Raw genomic sequence first — 22,304 nt, 5'->3', positions numbered from 1 at the left:
TGACTGGCCTAATATTAATTAGAAAAGATAATGACAGCTCTGAGATTCTAAGAACATTGTGTTTTATACCATTTCTACACTTCATGTGTAACATTTAAAAATACAACAACACAGATCTGTAGACAAGTAACAGTTTTGTCTGTCCATGTTGCATACTGTACGCCATACACTAAGTCTGTCCTTGACAGAACAAGCTTAAAAAACTTGCCCATTTCTCTTTTTACCATTTCTGAGCCAATGAATGATAACAATTGGTATCCCCTGTAGTTCTATATTTCTACTGATTGTCATAAATCAGTGCTATATATGTTAAGAACTGAGAAGCAAAAAAAAACAAACACACAAACAAACAAACAAACAAACAAACAAAATAAACAAGAAAATGATGTTCAGTGTGCACTATAGGCAACCATTTGTGTACATTGTAACAGCATTGCACACCTTAGTGTACATTCTCTTCCATCTGTGCTCATACCAGAAGCTCATTACCCAGCTCACAAGAGTCTGGTGTCATCGCACATTAGAATTGATGGGGTTGCTGATGATCACACCGATTCTGATTAAGATGTTAATTAAGCTTCCCCGCTGCTGAGCAGATGTTCCTAGTGAAGTATCTGTTTGCCAACGTCGTGTCCAGTTGACCAGAGAGGCATTACACAGTAGGCGTTTTCACATCAGCCCGATGTTTCGAAATAGCGTGCTATTTTTCTGACTTGGGACATTAAAAAATATCTCGAGCTTGGATTTTAATCGGGCTGATGTGAAAACGCCTATTGGTTTGAAAGCCTTGTCACTGTTTACGCAGCTCTGGGGACTTTAATATGTGGGTGGATACATTAAGAAACCTGTGGTAATAATAGGGACACTTTGGTCTCTGTTTTTTTTAATGAAAAAAAAAAAACTGCTGTGCCGTCATGTGCTGTAGCTGTAAGACAAGAATATGTAGAAGGAAAGGCATAAACACACAAGTTTGCTCATAAGAAGCATATGAACAGCATAGTACAGCTGTATGTAGTGTACTTGTACCTCTGCAAATGATTCCATACTAGTCTCGGTCAATTTAGGGTTCACAAAGTATGTCCTGTTAACTTGTTTTATAAAATGGGTTCAAGAATGTAGCCAATAGGAAGCGCTGAAATGAGTCACGTGTGCTTCCTTTATTCTAGTCCCATTGCACTGCGTGTTAAATCCTTTGGCCGATCGTCTGTGCGCGTGGCGGCTTCTTTGATGAATTGCATGCATACGCGCTGTCAATCCTGTAAACAACTTCTAGTTCGGGCTGCCGGCCGGCCGGCCTTTCTTCCCTTGTGCATAACACGTGTGGCGTACGTATACTCTACTATACGTACACTTTGTACAGTACAGTAGACCAAGCGTTGTGGGACCGGACGTGTACATGGAGTCACTTTGAAGGGCAAATCCAACGATTTAGCAGGTTAATTCTCAAGCCGTTTTCAGAGTATGTTGTCTAGTAGGCCTATATGAGGAGTCTATATCAAGTCTTTAAGGTAAAGGGTACATATTCTATGTAAAATAAGTAAGTTTTCATGCGGGAACTCAAGTGTCCGGAAACCCAACCCCCCATTATACTTAGACGTCTATACTGTAGTGCGGGATTTCCGAGTGCGACGTGCGTAAATGTTTGGGACGAACATCTTCGGACGTCTTGACCCACAAAGGTACGTGAAAAACGCTGAAAAATGCTGTTAGTTTTCGAATTTTCGACCCATTTTATAAAACAAATAATGCACGGGATTATTTTGTGGCGTTAGTGGAGGCGTAGCTCACTCTCGGGTATTTACAATGTAGTGCAACATGCACTCGGCTTCGCCTCGTGCATGTTTCACAATTGTAAATACCCTCGAGTGCACTATACGCCTACACTAACACACTCTATCCTGTGCATCATATCGGAGCATGAACAAATAATTTCTGTGCATGTACAACATGTTTACACACGGTATTTACACTGTACATCATCAATTTTTCTGACCATTGACAAAGTCAGATCCCATCTGATATGCATTACAGCCTGTACATGCTTTGCATGCATGTTGTTCGTCTTTACCTTCAAACTGTATACACTGAAGGCGTTTTCACATCAGCCCAATAAAAATCCAAGCTCGAGATATTTTTTAATTTCCCAAGTCAGAAAATAGCGCGCTATTTCGAAACATCGGGCTGATGTGAAAACGCCTTGTGAGTGCTATCATTGCCACACACATGCTCATTGTTCTACATACTGTACATTGTACAGTCCGACCTCTCCTATCCGGCCTCCCTTTATCCGGATCTCTCTATTAACCGGACGCGATCTCGCTAAGTTTTTCTTTTTAAAATCTATAATTACGGGGAAAATGGGGATTTCAAACTCAAACAAAATTCCTGACACAACCTCATGTGAATCACATATTATTTCCAACAAAATTAACATACAATGTAGGTCCTACATTGTACATTCACATCAAATTTTCATCTACAAAACGGTATGCATTCAGTCATTCACTACCACCAAATTTTGCACTGATAGCAAAGAATCAGTGAGTTTCAGTGTACGCTACCTGCAATAGGTTACAGTGTACAGTGTATGTAGTTATGATGCAGTTGCGTACGTATTAACATTGAGTCTCAGATATCTGACCAAATCCCTTAACCAGATGAGCTCAGGTCCTCAAATGTCCGGATAGGAGAGGTCGGACTGTATATAAAATGCACAAACATACATGTACGACAAATATTGGTAGTGCATCTGTAATGAATGTCATATTTTGTGTAGAGCTAACCATACATTGCCATGTCATACGTGTAATGCCCATACATTGTATATAATTGATGTAAAATATCATGTACCGGTATTACTTATTAAAATCTGCTACACAGAGCTACCAAGTCTCACGCATTCTGCGTGAGACTCAAGCATTTAGGGGCCATCTCACGATCTCACGCATGGCACCCATTTTTCTCACGCATCGGGCGAAGTCTGCAACTTGGGCCTAAAATAATGAGCGTAGCTCAAAAGATTAAAATGATAGTTGCAATTGAAGGTATATTTTCCTTTTGTCGATCAAAATAAGTAGAAAATAGTCACTTAAGTACAAGTGTATGCACCTGGTCGCATCATTAAGAGCTAAAAATTGAAAAAGCTCCCTACCATGGGAGGCCACAGGGGGGAAAAACCCCTCCCACACCCTCGCTCGCGCGCACATTCGCTCGCAGAGATGGGCGAGTCATGAAAATCTCACTCATAAAATTTTTTTGAACTTGGCATCCCTGGCTACACTGTGTGTGTACATGTATACGTACACACTGTACCTGGTACATCTTGCACAAACCAATGCTTTCTATGACAGGTTTAAAGGGACATTCCGGACGATTTTCATAATTTCACATCATGTAGCACATAAATCAACAGCTCTGTGTATAGATTCGTGGAATTTGTTGTGGTCCTTGAGCAGAGGAACCAATAAATTGAAAATCTTAAACAAATTACACTGAACAGTGTTGATGACATCAGAGCCTCATATATTTCAGAAATGTAGCAGTGCGATATTCCATTACAATACCACTTGCTCAACAAGTTCACCTGTGAAGAATCTATGCATGCCTTCTTCTTTTGTTCTGCTTCCGTGAGCCCCAACTCATGCATTCTTATGGTGAGGCTGCCATGTCATCATCGTTGTTCATTGCAATTTGTCATAAATTTTGAAAACATTCTCATTCCTCATCCCAATCACTATAAATTCTGGAACTCTGTACTCGGTTTAACTGATTTATAGTTGTTCAAATGTAAAAGTCTGAAAATCATCTGGAGGTCCCCTTTAAGTACAGTACAGTTGAACCTCTCGTATCCGGACAAGTCGGGACCAGGGCTCATCCGGATAAGGGATTTGGCCGGATACGGGAGACTTGATGCTTTATACGTGTACATATTGTATATGTACTGATGTAGCCCATTGTAGTACCACATGTACAGTAGTAATGTGTATACTGCAACCTTTTCATTGTTACACTCAGTAATAAACAGACAGCTACATTACCTAATACCGTACCGGGCCCAAGGTAAAAAGTGATAGCGCATTGCGATTGGGTTGCTCTCTTCCCCACACTCTCTCTCCCTCTCTCTCTTTGTGTGTGTACTGTGTGTGAACAATTTTTGAGTGTTCAATATCATTCGTTGCTCAGCCAGTGACTCGAATGCGTGTCTTTACATAGTCATATCGACGGCTGTGTATGGACCTATATGTGGCAATGCGATATGAGAGGACTCGAGCGCATAATCTGTCCATGTTCTTGCGATGATTTGGGGATGTTTGGGGATGTTAAAATGTCTGATGGTAAGCAATTTGGAAGGAAATTTGATGTAATGTATGTTAATCATGTTGGAAGTAATATGTAATTCATGTGTGTTTGTGTAGGAGTTCTCAAGGAGTTGGGAATCCCCCTTTCCTCCCGTAATTATAAAAAAAAAAATAAAAATAAAATCACGGCGAGATTGCGTCCGTATAATAGAGAGATCCGGATAAAGGGAGGCCGGATAAGAGAGGTTCAACTGTATTTGCAATTGGTACAGAAGTACATTGATGCACAAGTACGTATTATGTCAATACATGTACATTACAGTCACTGAGTTGTAATTCACTTAATGTACAGTTTACAAATACATCGTGTAGTAATATCAGAGCAATTTACAGCTCCACATTGTTTGTTCGCTTGCTCTACGTACTGCCCTGCTTGAGCAAGTAAAATCACAAACATTACAAGCTGTTGTGGTCTGCAGTGTAAACATTATACAAAACATACTGTACAGGTGTATATCAAAAACAAAGAGAAATTCTTTCAATATTAAACATACTTTTATAATTATATCATAATTTCTTTACTAAGATCATTGCTTTGCCTGAGTGTCATCTGAGGATTTACTACTATAAGAGATGAGAAATGCTACAATGTCTTAAATTGATTAATAAATTCACTTGAGCTACCGTATCTTATATGGGCAATTCCACGGTAACTGACGTTACACGTAAGGATTTTCATGAAATTGTTTACCTTGTAGTTTTGTAAATGAAAGCACCTTGGGCTTGCAATTAGCATTGATGAATGAGTTCATGAGAATGAAGAAATTGGTGGAAAGTTTTTCTCTCAAACTGCATTTCTTATCATATAGCAAGTGAAAATGTTTATGGAAAAAGGACATGGGAAATTATGGTGTAGATGTAAATGGAAATATCTCATGTCCCTGACTTTTAGCCTTTATGTGTTTAATATGGCAATACACCTAGGTTCTTAGGAACAGGTGTGCAAAATAATGTGCACTTTAGTTGTCTCCTTTTACCACCATGCCAATTTCAGTGAAGGCATGACGGTAACTGACGTTACGTAACTGACGTTACGCTTACATTTGCCATAGGGTTTACACAGGCAAAATCATGATTGGGAATGATTGTAGCTATGTCATATTTCATAATTCTGACCATTCAGAATGATTTGGTTGATATGGAGTCATACCTTGGTTCATCAGTCATAAATACACAATGAAATGAAACAGTAGTCCATTTTCTTTGTGTTCTATGAAAACTTAAAGGTAAACATGTCAGTAACTGACGTTACACATACTTTTCCATGGGATTTACAGAGAACTAATTTATTTAACAGGTTATTATACTGCTGCAATGTACCAGTGACAATCCCAGGCAACTACAGCAACTGTAAAACAAAATCTAAAGACACAAATGATATTGGGTGGGCCCTTAGGGGGAACCCCCCCCCCCCCATGCCATAGCACAGTTGGGCAAAAATATTGTAAATGCACAAGAGGATGTTTCTTGACATTTGTCTGAAGATTTAATTTTTATTCAACCTTTATGATTACACAGAACCATTAATAGATTAAGCAGTTCCAAGTATAAATATATTGACATGACTAAGGGCTTTTTTGTTTGTTTGTTTGTTTTTTAATGAACAGGAAAGTTTTTATCTACATAGAGTGCTCCACCCATAATACCTTGTAGTACTACACAAAACATGGATATTTTTGTGCTTGAAAAAAATATCAAAATATCTTCCAGGTCACGGGGAAAAAAAAACATGTATCAACTCATAAATATGCATAAATATGTATGAAATCTATTGTGATGTATTTCTCCTTCTTTTCTTTATTTTACTCCAGATGATCTCCATCATCAATTGATTTAAATGAAAAGTGTCGCACTTTTGATATTTCTCTGTGAAGAAGAAAAATAAATGCTTTTTTGGTCAAAAGAGCATTATTGTTTTATTCCTAGCTTGAAGTAATTTAACTGTTTTTCTTTTCCTTTTCACTGATTTATCACGGCTTGCAAATACATTCGAGATACCAAGAAATCGGACTTTGCAATGAAAGAATACTAAAATCAATATAAAAAACTCTTCCTGTTCATAATTATCATGTGTTGTATTACAAAATGTCCCTGCATGAATAAAGTAATCTACAAATACACACTGTATGAACAATTTTTTTAAAAAACCCTATAGAATCCTCTCTCACTTTGAGCAACATCAGTGTTAAGTTTCAAATAATAATGAGTACATGCCTTACGTACCATATAATACAAGATGAGCCATGTTAACTACACCACACATTTAAAGTGCAAGAGAAGAAATATCTGTTTGTGCATTTGCCTTGAGGTAGAAACTTGACTAAGCTTCCTGAAAAAAAAGACAGAAAAATGCCAGCGAAAGCAAACATTGGTGAAGATTGTTAAACTGTTGGTATACAGCTGTGCAGAAGTTGCTTTTTTTTTTTTTTTTTTTTTAGAAAATGTGGTTAACATGCAATCATGTCACTGATTAGGCCTACAAACTTTGGTAGCTTTATCATCCCGTAGGACTGGGAATGTACTAATTTGAGTGCATATACTGCATTTGGCAAACTAAACTTCCAGATAATTTAACTTTAAACTTGTGCTGAATCAAAAATCGAAAGCTCAAGCCCCCCCCCCCAAAAAAAAAGATAATCATGGTAAATGAATGAATAAATGAATTTAGAAATAAAATAAAATTTAAAAAAATATCTGGTATCCATGGACATACCATGGTAATGACATCACTTCCTACATGTATGAAAGGGATTGCTGCTCTTTGTTGTAAGTCGACTTCCCAGATGTATTGAAATGGCCAAAAGTCAAAAAATTTGCCTCAGTTATAATTACTGTCATGGTAACTGACGTTACATACGATTGTACTCGTGTATGACGTTTCGGTAACTGACGTTACACATTTTGTAGTGTTCATTTTGACTCTCCAGTATGCCAAGTATCCTTATTTCTGGTATTGAAATAAAGGCATATGGGCATACATTAGAAATCCCAAGTTACATCATACAGCTCACTTCCTTTGATGAATAAACTTAAAAATTCCTTGTTTTTGGTAACTGACGTTACATCCATCATTATCAAAGTAATTAACAGTTTTTATCAAATTCTTTAAAGCTACCAGCTTTTTTTTTCTATCGTGTGGTAAAAGACTTCTCTGGTAACTGCATACATATGAAAGATTGTTGTTTAGAGTACTAATAAAGTGGATATACAGAGAGTAAGTTATGCGACAATACACTCTTTTCACCATTGAGTTATAGGCATATTTTGGCAGCCATTTTGAAAATCAAAATGGCCGCTTTTATTGAAAAACATAATGATTCTTAAAACTTCAACTCAAGTACTGTCTGAAAATGTATGGTGTTTGAAACAAATATCATTTTGAATTTTTGGCACCTGTGTCCTAGTTACCGTGGAATTGCCCATAAGAGGATTCCTGAAATGCAGCAATATGATAATCTTAATTCTTGACATTTTATTTCGTAACCGAATTGCATTGTAAATAACAAATTTATAGACACAATTTTTATCTTACAAATTTGTGGAGTGAAAGGGAGTATCCACTTTTATTATTGCCATGAGACTGTACATTTGTACTTTTGAACAAGAAAGTTACACGGTCAGAACTACCTGCAACACAACATCAATATGATTAACAAATTTTGTCATTGTAAATATGTCTTGGCAAACTTGTATCTCTGAATTTCAAAGAGAGGATGAAATGTGAAGTTGTACATTAAATACGAGATTTGCATCATCTGCATTACTCAGAATCACATGGAACATCCCTGACAAAGGCTGAGCACTGTATGTAATTTTGTTTTATACAGTGTCACAAATGTACACACTAGTAGTTACGTTCATGTATGATGTACTGTATGCATGGTTGTTTTAATGTGTATGTACACAGGTTGACCAGATTAATGGAGAACATTCTATGTGATATAGATATAGTACATACAGGCTGACCAGATCAGTGGAGAATTTTCTAGGTGGTATACAATGTAACTACACAGTACATGCATGTAACAGGAAATACATTATAACTCACTCAATCTAGAATGATTTCACCCATTCCAGAATGTTCTGGGAAGTGCTTACATGTTTGGCTGAGTGAGGCACTGTCCCTGTAGCCCAATGTGATTGGTAGTTATTCTTGGTAATGATGTTTTGTACATAGTTAGGCAGTGAGTCATCCAGGTTTCCTGGAACTTGGACTGGCTAGTAGGTTGGAGAGAGTTATAGAATGTGCTAGAAGGGGTTGAATGGATAGTATATAAGCCAGAGAAATTCTACAGTAGGCAGAGTACCCAACACCTCTGCTCTGAGAGTTACGTCACTTCTGGCTCTGAAGCGACTTGTTATAGTCAGTCCTGTGTTACCTGCTGACCTGTTATGTTTGTGGAGATACTTGGCCTGGGAGACATTTTGCCTGCAGAGAATTAATGTGCCTTCATTGGACTCCATATTTTAATGTCAACGGACATTGCTACGGCAAAGCTGTGACGGGCTGGATTCCTAGCTGGACAATATAAAGTGAATCATCATTCAACGCATCGACTGGACGTGGTCGTTGGATTCTGCACATTTCGCTGGGAACATTATACGGTGGATCTATTGTGGACATATACCCTGGATTTATAACGCGGACTATTGTAACCTGTGCCTCTGGATTTACGTCGAAGGAATCATTCATCGGTGCATCACGGATCATTCATTTGTGCATCAAGCCTCGTATTTGGACACTACCAGGAAACTGTAGGGATTTCGTGATTTAGTGAGTAAGTGATTCCATTACTGACTTATATTTGTTTCTAGTGATCATTATTGTACTGATGTGAAAACCGATTACGAGTCTGTACCCACAATATCACTGTTAATAAACCGCCTGAACATCAGTTGATTGTTTCTTTTGTGCGATCATTCTCGGAGTGATTTTGGTCGTAACAAATTGGGGGCTTGTGTCCGAGAAGTGAACTTAAAGCCAAAACTTAGAATTTGGAATGTTCCGGAAGCCAGAATATTGGTACAGACAAAATACCAGTTGAGTTGATTGTTCAATTGTATATTGTGTGTAACACATTGTCACAATGTCAATCAGTACAATGGATGTTCAGGCATTTGTTCAGAGGACAGATTTGTCCCTCAAAGATTTGCAAAGGTTACGCAAATGTGATTTGACTGCTATTGCACAGCATTTGAATGTTGATGTTCCACAAGGTTGCAAGAAAGGCAGAAATTCTTGACTTAGTAGCTGGTCACATGGAGCTCAAAGAAGAAATTGACACTCAAGATCGAGCTCAAATTTCAGATCAAACGAGGCTTGAGCTTGCTAAATTGGAAATGAAGGAGAGAGAAAGAGCAAGGGAATTAGAACTGGAGAAAGAGAAGATGAGACTAGAAATGGAAATGAAAGAAAGGGACAAACAAAGAGAAATTGAAATGAAAAAACTTGAAATGGAACAGAAGAAATTTGAAGTGGAGCAACAGGCGAAATTGCGTGAGATGGAAATGGCTCACGCACAGACTGTTGGAAATAATGAAAGGGCTCCCTCTGATTTTGATTTGGCAAAGAACATTCGATTGGTGCCAAAGTTTGAAGAAAACAGAGTTGATGCATATTTTGTGTCATTTGAGAAGGTGGCTAACAGTTTGAACTGGCCACAGGAATTTTGGCCCTTGCTCCTTCAAAGTGTGTTTGTCGGCAAAGCAGCTGATGTGTACTCATCTCTCTCTGAAGAGCAATCACGTGACTATGCTACAGTCAAGAAAGCAGTGTTGAATGCTTATGAGTTGGTGCCAGAGGCGTACAGACACAAGTTCAGAAATTCGTACCGAAAACCAGGCCAGACACATGTTGAGTTTGCTCGTGAAAAAGAAATGATGTTTGATTGGTGGTACAGGTCCCTGAAAGTGGATCAGGACTTCGATAACCTACGTGAGGTTGTTCTCTTGAAAGAATTCAAAAAGAGTGTTGCTTTCAGTGTGAGGTCGCATTTGGATGATCACAAAGTGACAAGTTTGCATAAAGCAGCCTTGATGGCTGATGAGTATGAGCTGACCCACAGAAATGACAACAGACCACCTTTCAGGAATTTCTCTGGAAATAAGAGAGACAAAATTCAGTCGAGCAATCCAAAGAATGCTGGTCCTGAAAAAGGCACGAGTTCTGAAACTTCATCGGCACCAAAGCCTCAATCTGACAAAGGGTCCAGTACAAGTGCAAATGTCATCAAATGCTTTCACTGTAACAAGACAGGGCATGTAAAGTCACAGTGTTGGAAGTTGCAAAACAAAACAAAGAAGGACTTGGGATTTGTCATGTCAAAAAATGTCCTACCCGAAAACAGTGTCCCGTTCAGTGAAACACAGGCCATTGAAAGTCAGTCTCCCAAATTCAAAGATAGGCTGAAGCAGGTGGATGAGAGCTATCGTAGCTTTTTGTTTGATGGTGAGGTGACCCCATGTACTTCTGGTGAGGCAGGTAAGCCAGTAGTCATCCTGCGGGATACGGGGGCCTCTCAGTCGTTGATGGTGGGTGGTGGTATGACTTTTCCACCAGATAGTGCAGTGAATGCAAAAGTCTTGATTCAGACTGTTGATGGCAGTTATATGTCAGTGCCACTGTATAGAGTGGATTTGAAGTGTGACCTAGTTTCTGGTCCTGTTACTGTTGGAGTTGTTCCTGAGTTGCCCATGGCAGGCGTTGACTTCCTGTTGGGGAATGACTTGGCTGGGGACAAGGTGGTTGCGTCTCCAGTTGTTTCGGATAAACCAGTGGTGGTTGCTGAAACTGAGCAGTTGCAGGAGGAGTTTCCTGGGATTTTCCCAGATTGTGTTGCGACTAGGTCTCAGGCTCGTAGAGCTGTTCAAGATGATGCGGATTCTGTTGATGTGGAGGAGAATTCCGGTGTTTGGTTGGCAGAAACCTTTTTCAAGGATTTAAATGATGGGGTTGCTGTATTAGGCTCCGAGGCTAACAGTGATGGGCTGTTTAGCAAGTCTTCCTTGGTTGAAGCACAGCAGGCAGACTCTGAGTTGAAAGGCTTGTCTCAGACGGCGTGTTCTGAGGCTGAGGCTGAAAAGGTCCCTGAGTGCTATTATGTCAAAGATGGCATTTTGATGAGGAAGTGGAGACCTCCCCATAGGCCAGCTGATGAGGATTGGACGGTGGTCCGTCAAGTTGTTGTCCCTCCTAGTTACCGCGGTGAGATCTTGAGGATTGCTCACGAGTTACCTGTTGGCGGCCATTTAGGCGTCAGAAAGACAAAGGATCGGATCATGAGGCATTTCTATTGGCCAGGGTTGAATGTGGATGTGGCTGAGTTTTGCAAAACTTGTCACACATGTCAGGTGGCTGGTAAACCACAGCATTCAGTGAAGCCAGCGCCATTGATTCCGATACCTGCGTTTGAAGAACCATTCAGTCGAGTTCTAGTTGACTGTGTTGGACCTTTGCCTAGGACAAGGTCAGGTCACAAGTACCTCTTGACAATTATGGACATGTCTACACGGTTTCCAGAGGCTATCCCATTGCGAAATATCACTGCTAAGACTGTGGTAGATGCTCTAGTGCAGTTTTTCCACTAGGTATGGGTTGCCCAAGGAAGTGCAGTCTGACCAAGGGTCAAATTTCATGTCAGGCATATTTCAAGAGGTGATGTATCGTTTGGGTGTGAAGCAGCTGAAGTCGTCAGCTTATCATCCCCAGTCCCAAGGTGCGTTGGAGCGCTACCACCAGACCCTAAAGACAATGATTAGGGCATTTTGTGAGGAGTATCCCGAGGATTGGGATAAGGGCATCCCTTTCCTGCTGTTCGCAACGAGGGACTCCCCAAATGAGTCTACAGGTTTCAGCCCATTTGAGTTGGTGTACGGTCATGAAGTCAGGGGCCCACTGAAGCTCATCAAAGAGAAATTCATGACGGAGGATGATGAGGTCCACCTACTTGACTACGTGTCAAAGTTTCGTGAAAGGCTTTCAAAGGCTTGTGAGGTAGCTAGGGAACACTTGAAAGTGTCACAAGACTCTATGAAGAGAAAGGCAGATAAAAATGCCAAAGCACGAACTTTCAACCCAGGTGAGAAAGTTCTTGTACTGCTGCCCATACAAGGTGAACCACTGAAAGCCAAGTTCAGTGGCCCATACTGTGTTAAAAAGAAACTCAGTGATGTGAACTATGTGATCAGTACGCCAGACAGAGGCATTGATCAAAGAATGTGTCATGTCAATGTGCTGAAAGAGTGCTATGACAGAAAGTCAGTTGGTGTGACATAGATAGTGGATAGCACAGTAGAAGTTAAGGGTGAAAAGTTTTCACCGGCATATCACTTACAGTGTATGTGTTTAGCATATCCATTAATGTATGCAAAACAGTTTGACATGATTTTATAAGCTCTGAGAATACAAGCAATATCATTGTACATGGTATCCATGAAAAGAGAACATGGAATTAATACAGCTATCCAAAAGGCATGTGATAGTATGTGATTATTGTAGCTTAACTTGGATTTTACCTCACATTCATTATAAATAATAATGAGAAATTGTGAAGGTAAAAGAAACCCTTGCTACAGCAAGGCTTTCTTTTTCCCATGGGGGATGGTGTCACAAATGTACACACTAGTAGTTACGTTCATGTATGATGTACTGTATGCATGGTTGTTTTAATGTGTATGTACACAGGTTGACCAGATTAATGGAGAACATTCTATGTGATATAGATATAGTACATACAGGCTGACCAGATCAGTGGAGAATTTTCTAGGTGGTATACAATGTAACTACACAGTACATGCATGTAACAGGAAATACATTATAACTCACTCAATCTAGAATGATTTCACCCATTCCAGAATGTTCTGGGAAGTGCTTACATGTTTGGCTGAGTGAGGCACTGTCCCTGTAGCCCAATGTGATTGGTAGTTATTCTTGGTAATGATGTTTTGTACATAGTTAGGCAGTGAGTCATCCAGGTTTCCTGGAACTTGGACTGGCTAGTAGGTTGGAGAGAGTTATAGAATGTGCTAGAAGGGGTTGAATGGATAGTATATAAGCCAGAGAAATTCTACAGTAGGCAGAGTACCCAACACCTCTGCTCTGAGAGTTACGTCACTTCTGGCTCTGAAGCGACTTGTTATAGTCAGTCCTGTGTTACCTGCTGACCTGTTATGTTTGTGGAGATACTTGGCCTGGGAGACATTTTGCCTGCAGAGAATTAATGTGCCTTCATTGGACTCCATATTTTAATGTCAACGGACATTGCTACGGCAAAGCTGTGACGGGCTGGATTCCTAGCTGGACAATATAAAGTGAATCATCATTCAACGCATCGACTGGACGTGGTCGTTGGATTCTGCACATTTCGCTGGGAACATTATACGGTGGATCTATTGTGGACATATACCCTGGATTTATAACGCGGACTATTGTAACCTGTGCCTCTGGATTTACGTCGAAGGAATCATTCATCGGTGCATCACGGATCATTCATTTGTGCATCAAGCCTCGTATTTGGACACTACCAGGAAACTGTAGGGATTTCGTGATTTAGTGAGTAAGTGATTCCATTACTGACTTATATTTGTTTCTAGTGATCATTATTGTACTGATGTGAAAACCGATTACGAGTCTGTACCCACAATATCACTGTTAATAAACCGCCTGAACATCAGTTGATTGTTTCTTTTGTGCGATCATTCTCGGAGTGATTTTGGTCGTAACAACAGCATCTCATGACATTTGAGGTAATTGAAGTCACATCATGTCCTCCACAAATTTGTAAGCAGTGCATGGTGCCTTGAATGAATTACCCTAAAAAACATTCATTTGTGTTCAAGCATGCAACCATCATCTGGCTGTACTGTAAAAGTAGATATTTTCGCGTGACTAATTTTTCGCGCTTGACCGTGCCAGAAGACTTTCGCGTGTTTTTAATTCCACGGAATCAAGACATCAAGTACTGGAACATTGTTTGTATGGCACGCAAAAATATTCGCGTGCTTTTATTTTCGCGCTAGCTTCTCGTTGCGCGAAATGCGCAAAAATTTCAACACCGCGAAAATTTCCACTTTTACAGTAATACCATGTGGTTGTTGTTCTTCTCTTTTTTTCACCTGTGTAATATCGCCACAATAGCTACTGCCACCTGCCTAGAGCCAGCACTTCACAAACTATCTGTATGCGTACGACTGTTAAAGGTACTGTTTACCTTTGGGAGCAGTGATTTAAAAAATGTTCAAGATGTCACATTTGATGCATTTGTGTAGGTCTGTTGTATCACAAAACATCCTATTGTTCACATTTTGTGTATTTAACAAATATTTTACTTAACATCGATTATACGGATTCAAATTTTTACAGTGGTTGTTTCTATCCCTAACTCACATTTCTATTTCAAAGCACTAATGCTGGGTTTTTGTTTCTTCTGCAAATGGTAAATTATGTCTTTAAATTTGATGCAAGCACAAGTGCTTTCATTGCATTTGATGTGACTGGGCTGCACCAACTTTGATCCAGAGAAAAAGATGGTTGAAATGTATTTGATACACAGATTTGGCATTAGGGGTCCTACCCTTAGGCTACAGCAAGGTCCAATTTACTATGTATTTGAGTACTTCAGTTCCCCTAATAAGTTTGGTTACATACAGTCACAATGAATGAATTTTTTGCCTTCCAAAAGCAAATGAAAGTAAAATGGAATTTAAAATACAAAACTCTTCATTAGAATTCAACTGAAAGACATTTTTGAAGTAATAAAGATTATAAAAAAATTTCCTCTTTTTTCCCCATTAGCAAGTACACTGTAGACGACATACATGTATTCTATACACAATCATCTAATCAATATGGTATCATCCTAATTTGCATACGGTACTGTATGGCTTCAGGCAGTTTTGGTGCTACAAGTCCTAACAGCCTGGCTTTATAGTTCACATTGGAACCTTTTTTTCAACAGTTTTTAAAAACAAAGTGTCACACACACAAAAAAATCAAGCGTTTACATACATCACAAGTTCTTATTTTTAATGTCTGTTTGATTCACTGCTTTACTGAATAGCAGGTCTATCAATGTGGTCCTTGATATGTACAAGATGTGCACCTGGTTGTGAGTCCTTGAAGCAAGACCTGTACAAACATAAAGTTGAGCAGTATCCTCCCTTTTTAAATTTTTTTTTTTATTTAACCAATCTCGTTGTGACCGATAAAGCAAATAAGGGAAAAGATAATGGAAATTTTAAGGGCGAAATCCTCTCAATGAAAAAAAAAAAAAAAAAAAAAAAAATCTTTTTTACCATATTACGATGTGACCTGGAGAGAATGTGTTTATACAGCAGGCTCAATTTTAGCTTAATGTGATAATCCCTTTGTCATTGTTGTTGCTATGGAGTTTTACATCCTGTTTGTTTGTTTTTTTTGTTTTGTTGTTGTTGTTTTTTTTTTGGGGGGAAGGGTTTTTTAACCCATTCAACGCACAGAGCATGGCTTGGTAAGATGCACTTGAATGGGCACTTGAATGGACCCTACACTTCAGAGCCTCTTTTCTCCGTACATTATTTGTAACACATATTTCCAGAGTGTGTGCTTTCTTTCCAATATTTAGTTAGGTTGAGTTCATTTGATTGAGTTATACACATCATTTCAAAGCTTAAAGTCTGCTCTTTGAAAATCTGCCCTTAACTAAAAACCCATGTCTGGTGAATTTTTAGTGGTTGTGGTGTAGGGTCACATACATGTAATGCTTTCAAAAAATCGAATGAAGTGTGCACAAGGCATACAGTGTACGTGTTCAAAAATTTGTACAGGGAGAATCTTCCACCAATAATTAAATCTTGTATCCATGTTCGCTATGACGAGGTTTGCCTGTACATATGGACATCATATACAGTGTACACAGGTAACCTGAACATTTAAACACAGAACAAAGATCTCTGGACATACAACAGTGGTAATATTCAGTTCAACTCTATTTTTATCTGAAAAACAAAATAAACTTTCAAGATACAGTATTAACAAACTGCATACATTATGGCAACATCAACTCACCTCAATGAAGATCTTGATCCTCCTACTTTCCGGCTGCTGGTCCTTTCATTACAAGAATCAATAAGTTTTCTGAGAATGAAAAGACACTCCCTGAATGTGGAAATAAATGGGTGGTGGCTTAAAATGCACAAGGATGTCAATGAGTTATTTCGCACTTTCTTGGCCTGCTTCAACCTCCTGCGAGTCCGTGGAGACTTCTGAACCTCAGTGTTCTCCTCTGGAATGTTCAGTGTGTCATTGCTACTGCTTGAATGTTGTCGCGTATTCAAAAGTGATTTTTCACGCTTTTCTGATGAACTGCTTGACTTGCGCTCCGACACCTTAAATGGCCTATAAAAGTTCACGCAAATTCCATACCTGACCCTCGCAGTGTCCTTCTCTGTGAGTGTGAACACAAATGATGTGTTCTCTCTCATGCTAAATCGCTTTTGGCCAACTGTCAGACAGCCTTCAGGCTGACAGAAGAATACTACATCAGGTGGGAGTGGAAAATCCCTGTGATCCTCACGTGGATATCGGCGGAGTAGCTCTGGTGTCTGTGCCACATCGTTATTATGATTTGGCCTCCGTGCACCAACTACTACAATGTAATCCAGCAATCGTGGACAGAGGTACTCCTTCTTAGTCATGGTGTACTCGTAAAATCACCTTTCACAAGCAGATTAATTGATTGCAGCAAAGTTAAAAATTCTTGCCGGCTTTTTGGCACAACTTTTGTTAAAGGGATGGGATTTTTCTGGTCATAGTCGTGTGAAAATGTTTGGGGTTAGTTAACCCCTCAAAGCTGAAAAAGTACCACATAAAAATACGATCACAGACAGAATTCCAGTGAAGCATCCATCTTGAAAATTATGTTCCAACCAGTCTCCAGGTGATCAAAATGAGGGTCAATTGATTCAAACACAGAATGGTCAAGGCTCCAAAGGTAATCTGTAAATTAAGAAAAAAAAAATAGGAACACGATGTTTGTGAAAATTTTCAGCAGGTATAAGTAAAATAACTTCTAAAATTGCAATAAACTATCCAATGAAGCAAAACCGAGTACAGGCCCATCTACTACAGACATTTTCCCCAAGACAGGACTTTCCTCACCAAGCTGCTTGGTTGGCCCATACTATTAAATCCAGGGCACACCAATTAGTCTGGTTGCTTAGTGAAATTACTGTCACACGATGGATAAAATGCACTTAAAGGACAAGTTCACCTTCATAAACATAAGGATTGAGAAAATGCAACAATATTAGTAGAACACATCAGTGAAAGTTTGAGGAAAATTGGACAATCGATGCAAAAGTTATGAATTTTTTAAATGTTTGTGTTGGAACCGCTGGATGAGGAGACTACTACAGCTTGTGAGTCATATGCGTACAACAGTATAAAGAAAATATAAAAGAAAATTCAACATATTTTCACTTTTTTTGCATAATAAAAGAGCAATTGACTTGCCTCTTTCTAAAGGCAGGGGGAACAATATTACCCATAACATTTATTGGTAACGAGTCAGGGGAATGTGTACTTTTTTCAAAAGATGGAATTTTGAGAAATTCTCTTTATATTTTCCTTATATTGTTGTACGCATGTGACATCTAAGTTATTCATACACTGCAGTAGTCTTCTCATCCAGCGGGTACTGCCAAAAAACTTCAAAAATTCATAACTTTTGAACGGATTGTTTGATTTTCCTCAAACTTTCAATGATGTGTTCTACTAATATTGCTACATTCTCTCAATCCTTATGTCTATGAAGGTGAACTTGTCCTTTAAGCTTTCTTTCTTTTTTTTGCATGTCAGCTGATGAAACCCAGAAGTAGCATCTTGCTTTGCACCCCCCTTAAGGATATTCCTGGATCCGCCCCGAGAGATGGTAACTGTATAAACGGTAATCTCAAAATTTGACAATAAGCAATTCACTCAATTTGGTTATCAAGCTTTCATGCCTCAGTGTGATGTGATATTTGATGCATGTCTTAGCTCTGTAATGTGTAGGATTACCAATTCCAGTATCATGATACGCTGTCAAGCACATTTTGTAATTATCTCACAAAACCTTTCGCTTGATGTTAATAACTACTCACAAGAAAGTATAGCGTTACCACCATGCTAGAGAAGCTAAGTGGGACTCTCTCAAACACCGGAGAGCCATGGCCATATAAACCACCATGATGTTCCGCATTGCCAACAACCTCATTGACATCCCTGATGATGGTCAACTCAATCCCTTCAACACTTGAACTAGAGGACACAACAAGAGGTTTATCATCCCCAGAACCCATACGTCACTACTGAGAGGGACGTTTTTCCCAGACAACATCCCCCTGTGGATTCACCTGCCTCAGCTCAAGACAGAAGTGAACTTGACATCACTTGACATGTTTAAATCAAGGATCAGACATGTCGCCTTCAAGTAGTCACCAGGGCAGAACAGAATCAATTAAACTTTTATACATTATTTTCAGAAATAGATAATTAATAGATAATTATAGTATATGCATTTCCTTCAACTATGTTTTGTTTTATTGTAAAAAGAAAATGATCTGCATTAATTTCGCTTGAATATGCAAAAGTTGTCACATTGTACTCTAGGTTTTGTATTTGCAAATGTCATATTGTATTGTATATACTTTTGTCGGAAATTAAATAAAATTAAATGAAATGAATTATGAATTTGTGTTATGTATAATATTCTCCGCGTTTTGCTGTAATATACTGCATACTTTTATGCCTCGAGTGTCATACTGCTTACTGTTGTGGGTGAGGTCCTGCACAGTACAGGAAGAAGAAGTCTGTGCTTTCATGCTCAGCCTAACATTGTACATGTAGTCTTTTTCGAGAGAAGGGGCGAGGGTCTACATCTTTGGTTTTAATTGTTACTGGTAGCTAGTAGTAGAGGTAGAAATACAAACAGTAGTCTAGACGTTTAAACAAGCATTTGAATACTAGGATCTATAATACTTTAGTAATAGATCTAACTGTGGCAACGTTAGATCTAACCCCGTCGCGGGGCGCTGTAACACAGTACGGTACGTATTTGTCCGTATGAGGTCGCTGCTGCGGTTAATCTAGATCTAGCTAAAATGAATTCTTATTTCTTAAACCTTGTTTGCACATGAACATGAACATAAACTTACATTGTCTTGGAATGTTTACTTCATTGATCTATCGCAGTATCGCCACAGTTAACAAAGAACAAGGTTTTTTTTTTTATGTGCAGCCGTCGATCCTTGCCGGGCGGGGCGGGGCGGGGTAGGTACCATGACACGGGTAACGGCCGGCATGATATCCCCCATTCATTATGCTGCACAACGACGGTCAACTACCACCTGTGTTTATTCCTACTACAGCTGTACTGAGGAGCGAGTACCACTAGTACAGGGCCGCGACCACTGCAGTGCAGTATATGATGTTCTCTGGCTGGCTATGGAAGGTGCAGGTGGTACAACATATGCTTTTTCGTTGGGTTTCGCTCGATATTTAACCAAAATCCTCACATCAGTTAATTCATTTGGCCTAGCAGCACTCGCCTACTTCTTTGTGGATCAAAATTTAACAATTCAACAATGTAGTTCAGCTCAATACCGTAGAAAATGGTACTCACCCCATTAACGTCCAGCATCTGAGTGCGCATATACCATGTAGGCCTACCACGTAAATGTACTGTGGGTGTACGTAGTACTGAGTATGCTATTGGTGGAGCCGCTCGCTCGCCATTGCTGGCACACTGTAAGACTAGTACTCGTATGGCGTTCTGACATACCGGCAGATTGATTGCATACTGCATGAAACTGCTCGCTTTGGAGTCTGGCTTTTTTTGTGCGATCGCGACAGTATCCCCTCATTATCAGTACGCTGTACATTTAATACATAGCAAACGGCGTCGGCGCCGTGGCGCCGCCTACTACTGTATCCGCAGCTTTTATCTTACATAGGTGGTATACCATGGAGCCTTTTACCTCCATATCGGGACCCTTGCATGCAGCTAGCTACTAGGTGCTATAGGACCATTTTGAGTGTTGACAAATTTGCGAAAAGGTTAATGGAGGAGTAGCAACAATAAAAATGTTTAATGTGATGAATTAAATGATTAAATAAAAATTGATTTACCTTTTCATAGTTTTTAAAGTATACCAGGTATATACTGTATTTTGTTTTCAAGCAACATATGGATGACAGGTGAATTAGTGAAATAGCCTTAAGACCAACGTCAGTTTTATGTAGATTTGTCGGATGTTTGGATATATATTTCTTTTTTGTTGTTGTTGTTTACATTTCCCAGATCTATATAGTGTGGATAAGACCGATTTGTGTAGAGAAGAAAGTGAGTGAATAATCAGAGCAAAAGGAAACGTAATGTTTAATGATGATAAATCCTATGTTTTAAGAGGGTGATGTTCGTTATTTTGAAGGTTCGTCAATCCGAAAATGAAATAAGGCTCGAAAACACACACATTTTGTATGATACATTGATAAGTAAAAGATGTTCATTGATTCGAAAATGAAATAGGGTTCGTAATTATTGCGAAAGTTCGTTAATCCAAAAATAGGAAATGGTTCTTATTTCGAATTTCCAACTTAATCAAAGAATAAGAAATGTTCGTAATTGTTCCGAAAGTTCGTTAGTCCGACATAACATGGCATTCAGATTCAAATAATCAAATTTAACTAATTCTATTTCCATAAAGTAAAGTAATACAGAGCAATGGACATAACGCTACCATGGGTAAAGCATTTTTAAAGGAATTTAGAAGAACACAAGCTTCAACAAAGCATTTTACAATTATAGTAGAATCATCTTTTTATTTTGATAAATGAACAATAATAAACAACAACCATTTTTTTCAACTAAGAGAAATTTAATGGAGAAGCGTAGCTTATAAATTTTGTGAATTACTCTTTATAGGAGATAAGGGCATCTTACGATCCGTCAAGGAATCCGTGTATGAAAATTTTGACATGATGACGGCAGGCGAAAAGGACAGAACGGGCATTACTGATATGACCAAAAAAAAAAGGGGGGGGGGGAGGGGGGAAAAGTTATTCAAAATTTAGATAAGGTCGTTGTTCTGAAGGCTCGTTAACCCGAAAATGAAAACAAAAAAGTTTGTTATTTCGAACGTTTGTTATAAATCTGAAACGATTTAAAATTCGTTATAGAGTGTATATCTTTTTTCGGTTTTTTTTTTTCTCGAACCTTCGGAATAACGAACCTCTTTTTCATTTTCGGACCAGCGAACCTTATGACAAATACATTTTAAGATTAACGAACCTTCGGAATAACGAAGCTTGTATTTCATTTTGGGATCAACGAATCTTCGAACAATTCAATCTTTGAAATAACGAACCTTATTTCATTTTCGGATCATCGATACTTCGGAATAACGAGCCTTTTTCATTTTCGGATCAACAAACCTTCGGAATAACGGACCTTATATATAGGATAAACAGAATAACGCCGCAAATACGGAATTGTGCATTTTTGTAAACATTACCCATTCATCTCCTTTGTGGTTACTGCCGATATTTCCCCTCACTCTTTCTCTCTTCTAGTGAGCATGAAAAAGATTTGAAAATATCACTGCCAATATGGTGAATTGCGTATTATGGTTTTATAATAGTGTGTACACGTGCGATGTGTTTGTATCAATTATTGTAATATGAGCTTAACCTTTGTCACACAATGTCAATTCGTATATCATTCATTAATTCTGAAGTTGTTCACCATTTGCAATACACTTTATTAATATGATAACTGTATGATAGATTTCCATTGACGTATAAAATACATAATATTGTATGATTATTTCTTATTATATGAGAAGTAATGTATACAAATTCTACAATTCAGCTATCTGGCTAAAATTAATTCTAAATAAAGCATTGCACCTTATACTACTACGACTACGACT

At 38.7% G+C, this 22,304-nt stretch overlaps 1 protein-coding gene across 3 annotated transcripts in view; it reads right to left on the bottom strand.

Moving 5' to 3' along the window:
* LOC139731020 (MAP kinase-activating death domain protein-like) overlaps positions 1 to 20,143 on the bottom strand; it is a 107,946-nt gene extending 87,803 nt beyond the window's left edge. For all 3 annotated transcript variants that reach the window (XM_071641901.1, XM_071641903.1, XM_071641902.1), the window contains exons 1-2: positions 19,997 to 20,143; positions 16,402 to 17,331 (exon numbers count right to left, since the gene is read on the bottom strand). In XM_071641901.1, the coding sequence (XP_071498002.1) occupies positions 16,402 to 17,030 (629 nt within the window). In that variant the 5' untranslated portion in view covers positions 17,031 to 17,331; positions 19,997 to 20,143. The remainder of the gene's footprint in view (positions 1 to 16,401; positions 17,332 to 19,996) is intronic.
* Positions 20,144 to 22,304: the final 2,161 nt, after the last annotated feature.

The sequence above is a fragment of the Diadema antillarum genome, unplaced genomic scaffold (assembly GCF_040938485.1).
Source record: "Diadema antillarum isolate AM-2024a unplaced genomic scaffold, OU_Dant_1.0 seq00000348_RagTag, whole genome shotgun sequence".
NCBI classification, from domain to species: domain Eukaryota; kingdom Metazoa; phylum Echinodermata; class Echinoidea; order Diadematoida; family Diadematidae; genus Diadema; species Diadema antillarum.
The sequence above is the reverse complement of the archived record's forward strand: the minus strand, read 5'-3'. Positions and strand labels throughout refer to the sequence as shown.